General features: G+C 35.4%; 1 protein-coding gene across 3 annotated transcripts in view; it reads left to right on the top strand.

Moving 5' to 3' along the window:
* Positions 1-244: 244 nt before the first annotated feature.
* LOC6034716 (broad-complex core protein) overlaps positions 245-14,989 on the top strand; it is a 34,106-nt gene continuing 19,361 nt past the window's right edge. For all 3 annotated transcript variants that reach the window (XM_038250028.1, XM_038250038.1, XM_038250018.1), the window contains exons 1-2: positions 245-1,408; positions 12,646-12,893. In XM_038250028.1, coding sequence (XP_038105956.1) covers positions 12,708-12,893 — 186 coding nt within the window. In that variant the 5' untranslated portion in view covers positions 245-1,408; positions 12,646-12,707. The remainder of the gene's footprint in view (positions 1,409-12,645; positions 12,894-14,989) is intronic.

The following is a 14,989-nucleotide window of genomic DNA, read 5'->3' as shown; positions in this document are numbered from 1 at the left end:
AAAGGAAAAGAAGTAGATTTTTTATGTAGCTCCGCGCGCGCTGATGTTGGTGGTGGGTTTCCCTCGCTCCTCGCTCGCGCGGATGCTGCTACTCTCCGGTACTTCGGGGGAAAACTGAGCCTTGCCTGCCTGTATATAGAGCACACACAGCGATATTAGTAATAATGTATATACATAAGGAAAAACAACACATTATTATATACAATTTTCGTTTTTCCAATAGAGAAAAAATTGGTGTAGCAAATCAGCAAAAGATTTCTAACCGCCAAACTGAACATACACGCAATTACATCCGCGGTCTTAGTTCGTTAAGTTTTTAGTTCTTCGGCAACAGTTTCCTTAGAAAAATTCGCCAAGTTCTCGGAAAACTTCCCCAAAAAAACGCATCTTACAAAATTTACGGATTATCAAGATTGGGGCTCAAAACAAGAAAAAAGCAAGGAATTTTCGGTTAAAAATCACATTTCATTCGATGTGCGACTAATCTAACCAACTACAAGTATCAGTGCAATCGACGTGGCCATGCCAAATTCAAATTCTTCAAAGTGTGTGCTGCGGGAATCGTACTAGAGTCAATGGCGACTAGGATCGCGCTAGTCTAAGCGCGAACGCGCAAATATTGATAACGACGAGGAAAAAAATTAAAGTAATTAGCTGGGCGCGCGCTCTCTCACCGAAAAATTTCGGCAAAGAGAATCATCAGAGCTGTTTATATATGTGATATTTCCCCGAGAGGAGACGACGGTGGTAAACGCGAAAAAAACTATATACATTAAAAAGGCAACTACACCATTCGCAAAATGTGAAAAAGTAAAAACGATTTTTTCGTCTTGACTGTGTGAACGTTTTCTATCCTTTTTTATTACTGCAGTACATGCTCTATTTTTCGCATTTTCGTACCACACTGGTTACAATATTTAGTTTGTGCTCTACTGTGTGTCGGCATCAGCAGGCCGAAGAGTTGATGCAAGAAGGAAAAATGGCACTCCGTAATACCTCATTTTCTGCATTTTCAAGTGACTGTGTTAATTTTCAGAGCAATTGATTTTCTTCAAACTATAATAAGTGATACTATTGGTTAGTTTTCGTGTGTGATAAGAAGAAGAAAATAGTTAAAACAAAAAATCAAGCAGGCAAATTTCCACAAATAAAAAAAAAGAAAAAATACAAACGTGCTCAAAATGATTCGCCAACATGAATTCAAATCGGTTCGTGCCATCGTGGATGGGCTCTTAAAACATTGTTGAAAAGTTTTGAAAACATTACAAAGCCGAATTTTCTACAAAGTGTGCCATGCAAGTGCCAAACGTTGCCGTTGTATAACGACCATCAACCCGTTGGATATTACGCGAAAAACTTGCCCCGATAAACGCCAATCTTTGGAGTACGATAATTCCGTACTTCACAGGTAAGAGCGCGCCTGACTAGCATGTGGTCGTTATCTGTTCAAGCTGTATTTTTTTTCTTCTGGTATAGTTTGCTTGTCCCTATTTTGCTCAGCCCCGAAACTGCGATACTGCGCTCTTTATCATGGTTCCTTATCATTTTCGGCAATGTATGGTGTATTGTGTGTGTGAACCCGGGCAAAAAATGTTCGGCAACTATGTACATACAACTGTTCTTCAATGGCACCCGACACACATTCAGAACAAATGCATGAAAGTTATTGTACTCTCGTCAGAGCTTGTGTCTGATAATTTAGGTGCCTCATTTCCGAACCAATTTGATTACCTATTACCAACAAAGCGCAACACAACAACTCTGGATTAAAGTTGTGTCTGTTGTCGTTGTTCTGTATATGTTTTCTTTTGCCAAAGTGCACTTTAAACAAAAATTTCGGGCCCTGTTATCAGGGCCCCTAAAAACGATGGTGATTAAGTGAGGCATCAAAAGGCGGTACGTACACTATAGTACATTGCCAAAACTGATAAGATTAAAACCGTTTGTGCTTCAAAATGTAGAAACTTTGCCAAAGAAGTTGCCAAAAAGTCTAACTACAAACTAAATGACTTTGTGGAATGTTGAATCAAATTCGGTTCGCAATTTCTATTTGAAATTATAAATCTTGTATACGTAGTTTGCTGATATTTCAAAATTGTACAGTATGTAAAAAAAGTATTTACACCCCTTGGGCACTATGCACATTTTGTGATGAAACATGTAAAAAATTTAAAGTTTGACAGGAACCTAGTACTACGTTTTGTTCAGAAACTCATGCCAAACATTTTGCTACAAAAAGCTCATGAAAAGATGATTTCTATAAAAAGTTATATAACGAATACTATTACGAAAATAAAAAAGGTGCAAAAAAAGTATGTACACCTTTCGTAAAATTAACATAAATAATGTTATTTGTTGACAAATCACCATAAATCCAGTCTCCCAACTCCAAATAGGCATCCTTGACTGATTAAAAAAAGAATTTGGATTGAATATAAAGTTTACTAACTATACCTGGGCAAAAAGTAAGTTTGATCCACGAGAACAAAAATTACAAAATTCCATACATTTTTGGCAGGTTGCTCAAACGAAACCATAACAACGTTTTTGCTTAGGTATTTAAAAACGTAGGTTTTAAAGAAAACCTAGATGTTTGGGTATCAAAAGATCGGAAATTTTATGCCCTTTCCGATTCCACATAGGTTGACTTGTGAATCGTGGACCGGTTCGGATGCCGGCGGATTTTCCTACGACGTAATTCCGGGTTGGTACGAAATTTCAACGAAAAATCTATTCTATCGATACAAATACCCCCAAAACGGTGTTATACCCACTCCAAAATGTTTATTTAGCAATTATATGGTAATATATTGACATTTAGTTGAATTAAAAGTTTGCAAAATTAAGTTTAGATAAGTTTTATATAGAATTTCCAGAGTTATATAAACTTTTATACTAAGTAGTTAGTAAACTTTATATTCAATCCAAATTCTTTTTTTAATCAGTCAAGGATGCCTATTTGGAGTTGGGAGACTGGATTCATGGTGATTTGTCAACAAATAACATTATTTATGTTAATTTTTCGAAAGGTGTACAAACTTTTTTTGCACCTTTTTTATTTTCGTAATAGTATATGTTATATAACTTTTTATAGAAATCATCTTTTCATGAGCTTTTTGTAGCAAAATGTTTGGCATGAGTTTCTGAACAAAACGTAGTACTAGGTTCCTGTCAAACTTTAAATTTTTTACATGTTTCATCACAAAATGTGCATAGTGCCCAAGGGGTGTAAATACTTTTTTTACATACTGTATAACGGAAATTTGACGATTACGCATTTTAGTATTTTGAGTATTGAGTATTTTTACATCAAAGTTTGACTATTTTTAAGATTTGATTGTTGCAGGTCCGTAAGTTTACCAATTTCATGAAAAGAATACAACTTCCTAGTTTGCTGTGCACCCAAGGCATTTTTTTTCATGCGGTTACGTGTATTTTTTTTCGCGAAAACCCTAGATTTCTTCCAGTTGAGTACTGCATTTTTTCATTTGAGTGAAAGTAACATTGTATAGAATTGATTAATTAAATCAAAAGTGATGAAAATGCATATATGACCTTTATGCAACCATGAGCAAAAAGAAATACTCAAAAAGTATGCTAGATGTATGGTTATCTCTCAACGAATTATGTGTAAGTGTTGTTAGTGAGCAACAAACTAAGACAGATATTGTCGTTTTCATGTAAGAACTTATATCGAATTCTTCATAGTATTTTTTCGTTTATTCAGTGACAAATGCCAAATTTAATAAGATGTTATCAATACCTACCCCATTTTATTTTTAGTTTTTTAAGCTTGTTACTGGAATTGAATTTACTAGGCAGGATTTTCTTAAAGTTTCGTGCTACCGTCAGTGGAGGTGACATTTGGTCTGGGGGGTAGGATTGGGCCATTGTTTGGGTTGGGTGATTTTTCACGGCTTTTAACATTTCTCAGGTTCTTCTCAATTACACTGAATTCTGTTAAAATGGTTGTGTAGGGGACATCTTAAGATGACTTAGCTGAAAAAATCTTGTTCCTAGAACAAATCCCGTCATTTTGACACCTGTCTAAAATTGAGGTAGGTTTTTGGCCAAAAAATATCTCTCGAAAAATCATCTTTTTTTACATTTTTGCTGAAATTGCTCGAAAAATACCCAAATGTTTGAAAATCTCTACTCAAATTTCTTTTTGATCTAATGCCACCCCCTCTAAAGGGTGAGATTGGGACAATTTTCGAACAATTACCATTTAAGGGAGAGTTCATCGAATTCCACTATATTTTGGAAAAATGTCAGTAAACTATCTAAGAACAATTCTACGTTGTAAGATTTTTAATTTTATTTAAATTGTTTTTGTTATTGCTCATTCATAAATTACGAGAGATGTATCGTTTTTTCACCCATAGTCACCCCACTGATGGTAGTTGTTGTTGTTGTTAATTCATTTATTTCTGACAGCTTTAACCTTCCCAACCTTTATTCGCTGTAGTAATTACATTGCTCTACACTGCCCCTGATCGCATAAATGTCCAATATGCATTTTCATCGTTTTTGAGTTATTAATGCAGTTTGGTTTAAAATCGTGTGTTCTTTCAGAAAAGCCCACAAAATCCAGTACTTTGTTCTAGAAATCAGAGTTTATTTGCGAAAATCCAGTTTATTTGCGAATACTTAACTCGTGTGTGTGACAAACTTCGAATGCGTTTTTCTCAGTGTGCTGTTTTTGCATATGGGACATTTATGCGAACATGTGCAGTATAGAACATGTGCAATCGAGACTCGACTATCCGAGGTGACGATTGTACAAAGGTTCTAATAGAACTTCGTATAATCGAATCGGGAGAATCACTGAAGTGAGAGGCAATCACGCTTACCACTACACTACTGGAATTTTTCGAAAACTGGAATGCAAAAATGGAAGGCATCTTTTTTTTAATTTAAATGAATTCAAATTGAATTCAGTTTATTTAATTAAAATTGGTATTTATTTCAATTGGAATAAAAAAAATTAAAGGCATAGAGTATCGATTTTTTTTCAAATAAATTATTGTGTGCTTTCTTTAATAATTGTGATAAGAGTCCCTGCAAACATAATACATAGCCACTGCCGCCCCCTTTGATTCTGGATTCTGTGCAGAATTGCAAAATTCTGCGGTACGGGAATAGACCTATTGTTTTTTTTTTAATTCTGTAAAAAATCTTACTTTCCTGCCCTTCTGGAGTGTATTATCGTGTTAGAAATTTTTTGATTACGGTATTTGTAAATGACCCCCACATTTTACAGCGCTGTGTGATAAATTTAATCTAAATTCCTTTCGGCATTATAAGCATTTATAAAACTTATGTAAATGTTACGCTAAATGGCTCAATGTAAAAAGGGAAAAGTCATCGAAATTTCTACAATGTTTACTTATATTTGTTACGGAATCAGCAATCCGTTGTTGAACATAATCATAGCATTTTCCATTTTACTAACGTGTTTTTTTAAGGAATTTACGCACAACAACAAAAACTTCACAGAATTTTTACATTTATTTTTTAAAGCTCCAAAGTTTTTTATTGTTGAAAAAATAAACAAACAAAAATCATGGGAATGCATTGCAAACAGATTTTTAATAAGATTTTACAATATAAAAATCGCAAACAAAAATATTATTATTAAGGATGCAAAAAAAATAGGTAAATTTCAGAGCATGATCCTCTGGGTGTACTGAGCTCGAATCCCATATATGAGCTTGATTGGTCATGACAGGACCTGGCACTTCGACTTTGAAGTTTAAATGAGATTTGACCTGCAACCCTTAACCATTATTGCATTTTTCAAAACCCTCATGAGCTCATAGTTTGTGTTCCAGGGAAGAACTCCGTGAATGATTCGTCAAATATCAAAATGTTACAGAATTGATAACACCGCCGCAACTTTTTCTTCACTTTTCTGGCACTACTTTTAAAATCTCTGTAGAAACTTAAAATATGCGCAATGAAAATAAAGCACCCGATAAACACGAAAACCGTAGAAACCCCTAAAATTTCGTCCTCGTGCTGAATTTTATCACAAATCGTTCTGAATTACAACCCTTATCCATATCCAATATTTGAGGGGGAATTTTAAATTTTCTTGTCTATTTCTGGGAATTGAAAGGACTTGAAAAAGTAATTTAAACATATTAATATTCGGTTTTAGTAACAATAGTAAAATTGTAGTTTATTCAACAAGTAACAAACGTTTGTTTCCCAAATTGAAAGTTATTTGCCGTCAAGATTAATGTAATACTTTTCGATACAAGTTGCTGCAAAGTTCCATTTGAGTGCTGAAAAGTACTTTGAAGCACTGTTATTTTTGGTGATGAAAAGCAGGCTGTTTTGTCATTCGAACATGACAGGAAAACAACGTCCTCAAAATATTTGAACTTGCAGAACCACGACTCAGACGGAAAAAAAAGGAAAATCTAATGCGCGATGCAGATTTCAGTCATGGCACGCAACCAAGTCCACACTAAGTCTTTAGTCGCATCATCTACAGTCGTAGTACACACACTTGGCATCTAGGAGCTCAGCACAGACGGACGGAATGCAAATAACCAAACCCGTGTGTGTAGTACCAGCCAGTGTAGTGAGTGAACTAGAGAGAGAGTCGATGTGTATATATAAAATACCGTCTGCATGCATATGTGAAAAAAAAGAAAAGGCAATCGACCGTTTGTCCGACACTGTCACTGGGTTAAGGTGAAGGTCACATAGTCTCTCTATGCTTGTTAGCAGCGCGTTCTTGCTTGCTTCTAGCGCTGAACCAAGCTGAGCCGAGCTTGAGCTTATTCTGTTCTGTTGGTGTGCCTCTGTTAGAGGCAGACGAGGACTATGTATGTTTTTGCTATTTTGATTTGAGCAGAATTTGTTGTGTGCATGCACCACACTCTGGAACCGTCGTCACATCGTGGAGCATAGAATAGACACAACGCAAACAGCATATGTATGTTATAGTTTTTTTTTTGTATATATGAGCTGCAAAGTAGTATCTACTAGAGCACGTTGTACTTGGAGCATAGTAGTTTTTAATATACGCAATGTTTACATCATCGCAAGATCGGTTCAACTGTACAATATTTTAAACTTTAAGCAAATAATGCTTTGGAAAATATGATTCAATCGATAACTAGTCCAACGATTATTTTCTATGACAAACCGATACTAATGGCGGAAGTTTGATGTTGATGTGAAAAACGCGCAATCATACATTGGCAGCATTCTTCTTGGCACTATTACAATGCAATGATCTTTTAAAAATTACCAATATTGCGTGGCCGGCTCGAAGGGGCAACATAACAACCGCACTGGCAGGTAGGCAGGCAGGCAAGCAAGCACGCACTTGCATTTAAATATTATTTTTTCTAGGTAGTCCCTTAGAGCCGTCTGCGCAGAATTGGTCATTTTCAGAAGCTAATAACTTTTCAGCGAAATATCCGGAAAATGTGGTGTCTTTGGGAAAGTTGTTCTCAATTTAATGAAGGTTCTACATCTGAGAATTGATAAAGATTGACGACTATTGCGCCCTCCACAGCCAAAAACTGAAACAGTTGCTTTTCTCCATACATTTTGACGATTTTTCCCATATAAACTTCAAGCGATTAGAAGGAGGGGTTCCCGTGGTCAGAATGAGCTGAAATTTGGAATTTAGCATAGTGATGGGTCAATCATTGATTTCAAGGGGTAGCCCCGAGAAAGTCCGTATTTGGACCACCCTATTGTCCATGGCTGAAATGAACTTTCCTTCAAAATATCGACTATAATTAGCATTCAAAACTGTGCTTACAAATTTATTGATTTTCACTAAAAACCAAAGATGCATTTTGAAAATTTTACGAATTCTTTTGCATTTGTGCTTCATAGCCCTTCGACCAAATCCCAGGTCGTCCTTTGGAGCCCAGCAGCGACCAAAGAAGTCGGTGAACCGCGTGCACTCATAGATCGAGAGAGACCATTGCAACAAGCATGTGCTGCTATATATACAGCCAGCAACGATAGCAAACGATGAAGGCAAAAAGCTCGTATGCTTGCCTGCCACTTTGGGACTCATTCGTCGTTGGAGGGAAAAGAGGGGAGGGGGGGGGGGGGGTGTGAGGTTGGAAAAGCTCTCTCGCTCACATATGTTGGTCGTCCTCAGACGGCATGTTTGCTTCCTGTGCACTGTGCATTGGCACACACCACACAAAGAGCGAACCTCGGAGAAGGATATTCATGCATACACAAAACATACACATGAGCCAAGCCAGCACAAGTCGGTCGGTCCGGGTATGTGCTATGATTATTTTGCATCACACATCAAACCACCAACCACCACCACCCTCGGGGCACAAACTAACACTAGAACACACGCTGAGAAATAGTTTTCACTTTCTACTTGTTGACTTGTTGTTGTCGGTCACCGGCACACGAACCAACCAACCGCCCGGCCAAGCCCAGACCGGCAGCCGGTGTTGGGGGTGTGTGTGTGTGTTTGTAGGAATGTTTTCACTTTCCATTTCAATTCTTGCCTTCAATTTTCCGCTTTCTGAAGTTTACGGGTATTTCTGAATTTATAAATAGATCCTCCTCTATTTTTGCGCGCACGCTTTAAGCTGGTTAGAATGGTTTCACTTGTGGGATAGATGTAGAGGATGCACTTTGCTTTTAATACTACTTCGCTCTCGTTCAAGGTCTCATCACACTTTCAAGGTGCTTCCGATGAGTGTAGGTTTTGATGGTTGTAGCGATCAAGAAAACAGAACACATGTTTTGGGCTGTAGACAAAAATGACTGGAGCTCTTCATTCAAATAAAAACTACTGACCGAAAATGTTCGGTTTCATTCAGTAAAAAATAAGCTAACATGCGTCTGCATCAATTCATTGCAATACTTCATCAGTCTCTGATTTTAAGAAACTCTTATGACATATTTTGTAGCATTATACGTTACACACAGTAAAAAATTTCTGTGTAAAATCGCATGCAAAAGCATGCACATCACCTTTGTGAGCAAAAGCATGTAATATTGTATGAGAAAACGTGTACACAAAAAGCATGTACAAAAGAAAAATAAATAAATTTTGCAAACCCAAAAAATAACATCAATCTGTTGAGAGTAATATCCAGATTACCAAGTCCGCGCCCCAACCATCTCGGCTATCTCGCCGCTGTGCTTTTAGCTGGATCAACACCGATGTAGCTGTACGTTCCCCATAAATCGTATACAGTTAATTCAGTATACGACGTACGGGAAACCAACTGGTACATCGGCGTTGGACACAACATTTACAAGACGGTGAGATAGCCAGGACGGTTAAGGCGCGGACTTGGTAATCAGGATATGGCTCTCAACAGATTGTTGTTAGTTTTGGGGTGTGCAAAATTTATTTATTTTTCTTTTGTACGTGCTTTTTGTGCACACGTTTTCTCATACAATATTATATGCTTTTGCTCACAAAGGTGATGTGCATGCTTTTGCATGCGATTTTACCATCGGATTTTTTGCTGTGCAGAAATCTCTAATGCTAACTAAATATGAAAACCACCAAGCATAGTGGAAGAGAGCACAGAGGCATCGAAATATTAAAAGAAACTTGAAACGTAAAACATGACAAAAATTTGGCATTATGATGCTACGATTACACAGAAAAAAATAATGTAAATTTGGAAGCTTTAATTTTGGAAGGTTGAATATTACCTCTTTTATGATGTAATTTTACCTCAATTTAGACTGAAAAAGTGACATTATACCAGAAAAGTGGTAAAATTACACATTTCCAGAGGTAAAATTACACCTTTTTTCTGACATAAAAGATGTACCCCTTCCCAGATGTAATATTACCATGATTTTTTTTCTGTGTACTTTTGATACTTTTTGCCTTCCTTACCTTACTGAGGAAATGCTATAAAATCACTCGAAAAATGAGCTTCTGGATTGGACTTCTTAGATTCACCTTCACATACACATATCAACTCAGTATCAAAAACTGAACAAATGTCTGTGTGTGTGTGTTCGAATGTGGATGTGTGCACTGGCAAATTGTCACTCAGTTTTCTCGGCACTGCACAGAAAAAAATAATGTAAATTTGGAAGCTTTAATTTTGGAAGGTTGAATATTACCTCTTTTATGATATAATTTTACCTCAATTTAGACTGAAAAAATGACATTACAACAGAAAAGTGGTAAAATTACACATTTCCAGATGTAAAATTACACCTTTTTTCTGACATAAAAGATGTACCCCTTCCCAGATGTAATATTACAATGATTTTTTTTTTCTGTGTGGCTGATCCAATTTTGGCTTTGGTTCGTTTTAGGGTCCCATAAACCCCAATTTAATTTTATGAAGTTTAGTTAATTACTTCAAAAGTTATGCTAAATAAACCATTTTGAGTAAAGTCCGTAAGATTGTAAAAAGAGTGGTTTTGTAAGACAGATCTGATAACCCTATCAGCTATGAGCACTTAAGTGCTATAAAAAAGTTCTCAGATTACGGCAAACCGAGGCTCCCCTTGTAAAGAATACTCGTAGGGACTCTCATGCTAAATACCAGCGCATTTGGTTTAGGATTGGTGTTTCCCCGGCGAGTTGAAATTTACATGGAAATTACTATGGGATTTTTTTTTAGATTATCGTTATTATACACTTTTTTGAGGTCCGATCTCAGATATTCTGATGAAAATGACGTCCGAATCCATCATGCAACCTTCCGTTGGATGGGTAATCAAAACACCTTTCCAACGAGTTCAATGATTGAAGTTCTGACAACCCTATCGATAGTTATGGCTACAAGATGTTATATTTAAAGAACATTTCGTCACTGTCGTGCTATCTTGTCGCAAGTTTGAGTTAACTACACCGTGCAGCTCACAATACCTCAACATTTAACCTTCACCAATCCCCACAATTCGATTTTAATCCTTGACACAACTCCGTGCGTTTTTGTCACTTTTCACTATGAAAGAAGTTTTAACCTTAGCGTTAAAATGTTTTGAAGCTTTCTCGACAACAGAAAAGATGTATTGAACGAAATAAAAATAATTCTGATCGTAATTCCAATGCATATACAGCCCCTGTTCACATAAACGTTTGATATGCATTTTCATCACTTTTGAGATGATGATGCATTTTGGTTCAAAATCCAGATTTTTTTTTTTTATTTTAAACCGGCATTTTCAAAATGTTGGGGGTAATTTGATCCCCCTTTCAACATTTTGAAGAAATCTTAAGCAAAATGCTTCTTATTAATCCAAACTTTTAATTTTCTATAAGATACAGCAATTTCACATTAAACCTGTACGTTTGTGTTAAAAATATAACAAGTTTAGCATGTAAAATATTTAAAAACTTAAAATTTTCTTTTTTAGACCAAAATTGAGCATGTATATAAAAGCTGGTAATTTTTGTATACAAAACTTTTGAAAAATGGTTCAAACTGCAGTAAGTTATGTACAACTATACTAAAGGAAACTACGTACGAAAACCCAGCCAAATTATTTAATCTTGAGGCTGATTCCAGTGATTGTAAAAATGCAGGGATCAAGTCTCCCTAAACGCACTTTTTTAAACAATTGATTGTAAAAATAGTATGACGATAAATTTAACGTCAAATGTGTAAGGGTTTTGGAGTTCATATGTTTATCAAACAATTCATGTATAAAAAATATTTTTTTGAATAATTTTTGAGTGGTTACTATATCAAAACAAAGAAAAAAGATCTCTTGGAAGTTTTTTGCAGCACTTCTTCGAAAAATGTGTGTAACTCAATCTAAACATTTTTAATTTTGTTTTCTTTGTTTTCTACAATGAGTTTTAGTCAATTTCGCACAACTTTCTAGAACAAAGCTAATTGTTTTACCCACATGCTGACGAGATACAGGCTTGGGATCAAGTCTCCCCACTCTCCCCTAAGGGAACAGTACTTAACTCCATCCTGCCTCTAATGTTGCCATATCAGCACTTTGACGTTCTATTACAGCTTATAATAAGCTTTTTTGAAATCGAGTGATAAATAGCTCAAACGGAAGTGAGCAAGCAATGTTCTATCAACGGTTTCACAAAATAGGTTGTTTAAGTAGTGAAAATCAGCATATTGGATGGATGGAGTTAGGAGCGAGTCTTTAACCTGCCAAACATACGAGAATTTCCCCTAGCTTTATGTCTGGGACAAACTTCCCTTGCGTTTTTATATAGAGACTTATGAAAAAAGCCCATATGATTAAAGGGACTTCAAAATTTTATGAATACTTCTGGTTAACTCATAGATAGAGTATTTTTTTTAGTTCTTTTGATATGTTCACATTTTTCTGCGTTGCTCAACTTTTTTTTTCAATTCCGTTTGTAAATACTTAATTTTCGTGTCATTTTAAGGTGGCGAAATGGCCTTCTTAACGACAAAAATAACAGTACATTAGGCTGGTACAAATTTTATTCAAAGTTTTTGTCACCCACACCTCCCTGAAAAATAATGACCTGTTTTGCATTTTGAGATGACCAAAAACACGGATGCCAAACTGAAATAGGGAGTTAGTTTTCCACTATCGAATTGTTGGTTATTATAAATTAGGAGCTAACAATAAATATTTTATTTATTTGTAATCCCAAGTACAATAACATTTCAATTATACTAACATCCAACTGATTCCTTCTCTTCCTCTGCGTAGGACTGTAGCACAGCTGAAAGCATTCCGACGGTGACGGTGAGGTTCGGAAAATAACCTGCACGATGGTGGACACACAGCACTTTTGCCTGCGATGGAACAACTATCAAAGCAGTATCACCTCTGCTTTTGAAAATTTGCGCGACGACGAAGACTTTGTCGACGTGACGCTGGCCTGCGATGGGCGAAGCCTGAAGGCTCATCGCGTCGTCCTGTCCGCGTGCAGTCCCTACTTCCGGGAACTGTTGAAGGTGCGTATTTTGAAGAGTTATTTTGATTGTCGGTTGAAGTTCACAGTACTGCAGCGGAAACCGATATAGATGATTTTTTTTTTGTAATTGAAAGATGCACCTTTTTGTACCCAAAAAAGTAAGGTCATCGCTGATTTTTTTCAATTATCGCAGTTTTAGTGAAAAAAGTAGTTTATGCAACAAGTTGCAAAAAGAGGATTTTTTCAGCACGAGTCGTACATTTATCCAACGAGGTTCACCGAGTTGGATAAATACGAAGAGTGCTGAAAAAATCAAGTTTTGCAACTTGTTGCAGAAACTACTTTTTTCACTAAAACTGCGATAATTTAAAAATTTCAGCGATGACCTATACTTTTTTGGGTACAAAAATGTGCGTCTTTCAATTACAAAAAAAAATCATCTATATCGGTCGGAAAACCATTGATTTGAGCTTATTTTAGTTTATATGGGAATTCTGTGCACACTTGTGACACGTAGTACAATTTTACTTTCGAAACACACTTGTGACACGTGATTTTCCGATTTTTGTTTACATTATTTACTGTATCTTTTAACTGGTGTAACCAAGTTAGTTGAAACTCGGAGCGTTTGTTAAGCGATAGAATACGAACCGATTGCTTCAAAAAGTTTGGCTCTATCATTCATAGTTTTGAAATTATTTACCAACAAACTTTAAAAATCGATTTTCTCGAAAAGTACTAAATGGTCGTTGTCACAAGATAGCACACAACTGACGGTTTTCAGACATAGGCTTTTCGGTCCAGACACTGTCGAAACGGAATTTTAAAGTTTCATGTGACCTTTTCAAATGTTAAGCAAAATTTTTGAAACTATAAGCTATTTTCCATTGCAAATGGATTGTTATGCAACCATACCATACGTAGCTTGATAAAAAAATGATCAAAGAACCTCATGAAGTAGTTTTCAACACATTTTCAAATGATTTAAAAGTTAGTTAACTGTAGGTAATGGAATAATTAAAAAAAACACATCTAATTACATTTCTTGCCTCTAATGTTGGCATATCAGTACTTTGACAGCCCATAAAATGCGTTTTAATCTGAAATCAAGTGGTGAATAGCTCAACAGGAAGTGAGCAAGCAAGTTTCCATTAAAAGTTTTACAAAATAATTAGTGTCAAACAAAATGGAAGGAGTAAGGAAACAGTACTTTACCTGCCAAACATATGAGAATTTCCCATACTTTCAAAGTGTCATGTTTTTCTCAATCAACTTGAGTTCAAATCGAAAAACGGATTGCATTATCGGATTCTTTTACACTAAGAACAGTAAAAATTAGTTTCAATGTTAAAAGTATTAAATGTTTTTGAAACAGAATTCAAAAATATAATTAGAATTATAGGGTTACTTTTAATAAATTTCCCCCCTGGGGAGGAATTTGGCCATTCTTGGGGGGGGGGAATGATGCTGCACTAAATATTCAATGTTTTGGACGTTTTTGAAAAAATATATAATAATTTTTAAAGCTAACAAATTCAAAAAAAATGGGCAGATTTGTCGAATAACGTATAAAAAACGAATTGGAGAGAACACAAGTTTTTAAATTATTTGAATCATAGCTAAATCTTTAAAAATCAAAAGGTTTTCAAATTATATTTTTCTTTTCAAGTTTTTGGCACTTATCTCTTAAAGATATAACATTAAAAAAATGTGGGTTTTTGCATCCTCTCAAAAAATGGGTTTTCTTAAATCAAATTCTGTTGATTTTCAACATTGTTCAAAACTTGAGCTGTTAAAAATATAGTTTTTATAAGTTTTAAAAATGAGTTGTATCGAAAAAAGAAACAAAATTCTTATTAGTTTCCACTGAGAGTATAAAAAAGAAACATTGAGTCTTCTGATTTTTTGTCAGATTTTTATATTCTTTCTTTTGATTATCATTTATTATTTGAGCTTATTAGCTTCAGCTTTTCAAACACTAAAAAAATTTTAAAAAATAAATCAAACTAGAATTTTTTTAAACCGGAGCAACTTGAACATTCATTCACCTTGATAAAATTGTCTACATAAATTTCTGGGAGTTTTTTTATGTTTTAAAGCCTCAATAGAACTTTGAGAAACAATAGAGTTATCATA

The sequence above is a fragment of the Culex quinquefasciatus genome, chromosome 1, assembly GCF_015732765.1.
Source record: "Culex quinquefasciatus strain JHB chromosome 1, VPISU_Cqui_1.0_pri_paternal, whole genome shotgun sequence".
Classification (NCBI taxonomy): Eukaryota; Metazoa; Arthropoda; class Insecta; order Diptera; family Culicidae; genus Culex; species Culex quinquefasciatus.
Note: the sequence above shows the minus strand (reverse complement) of the source record. Positions and strands in the feature narration are given on the sequence as shown.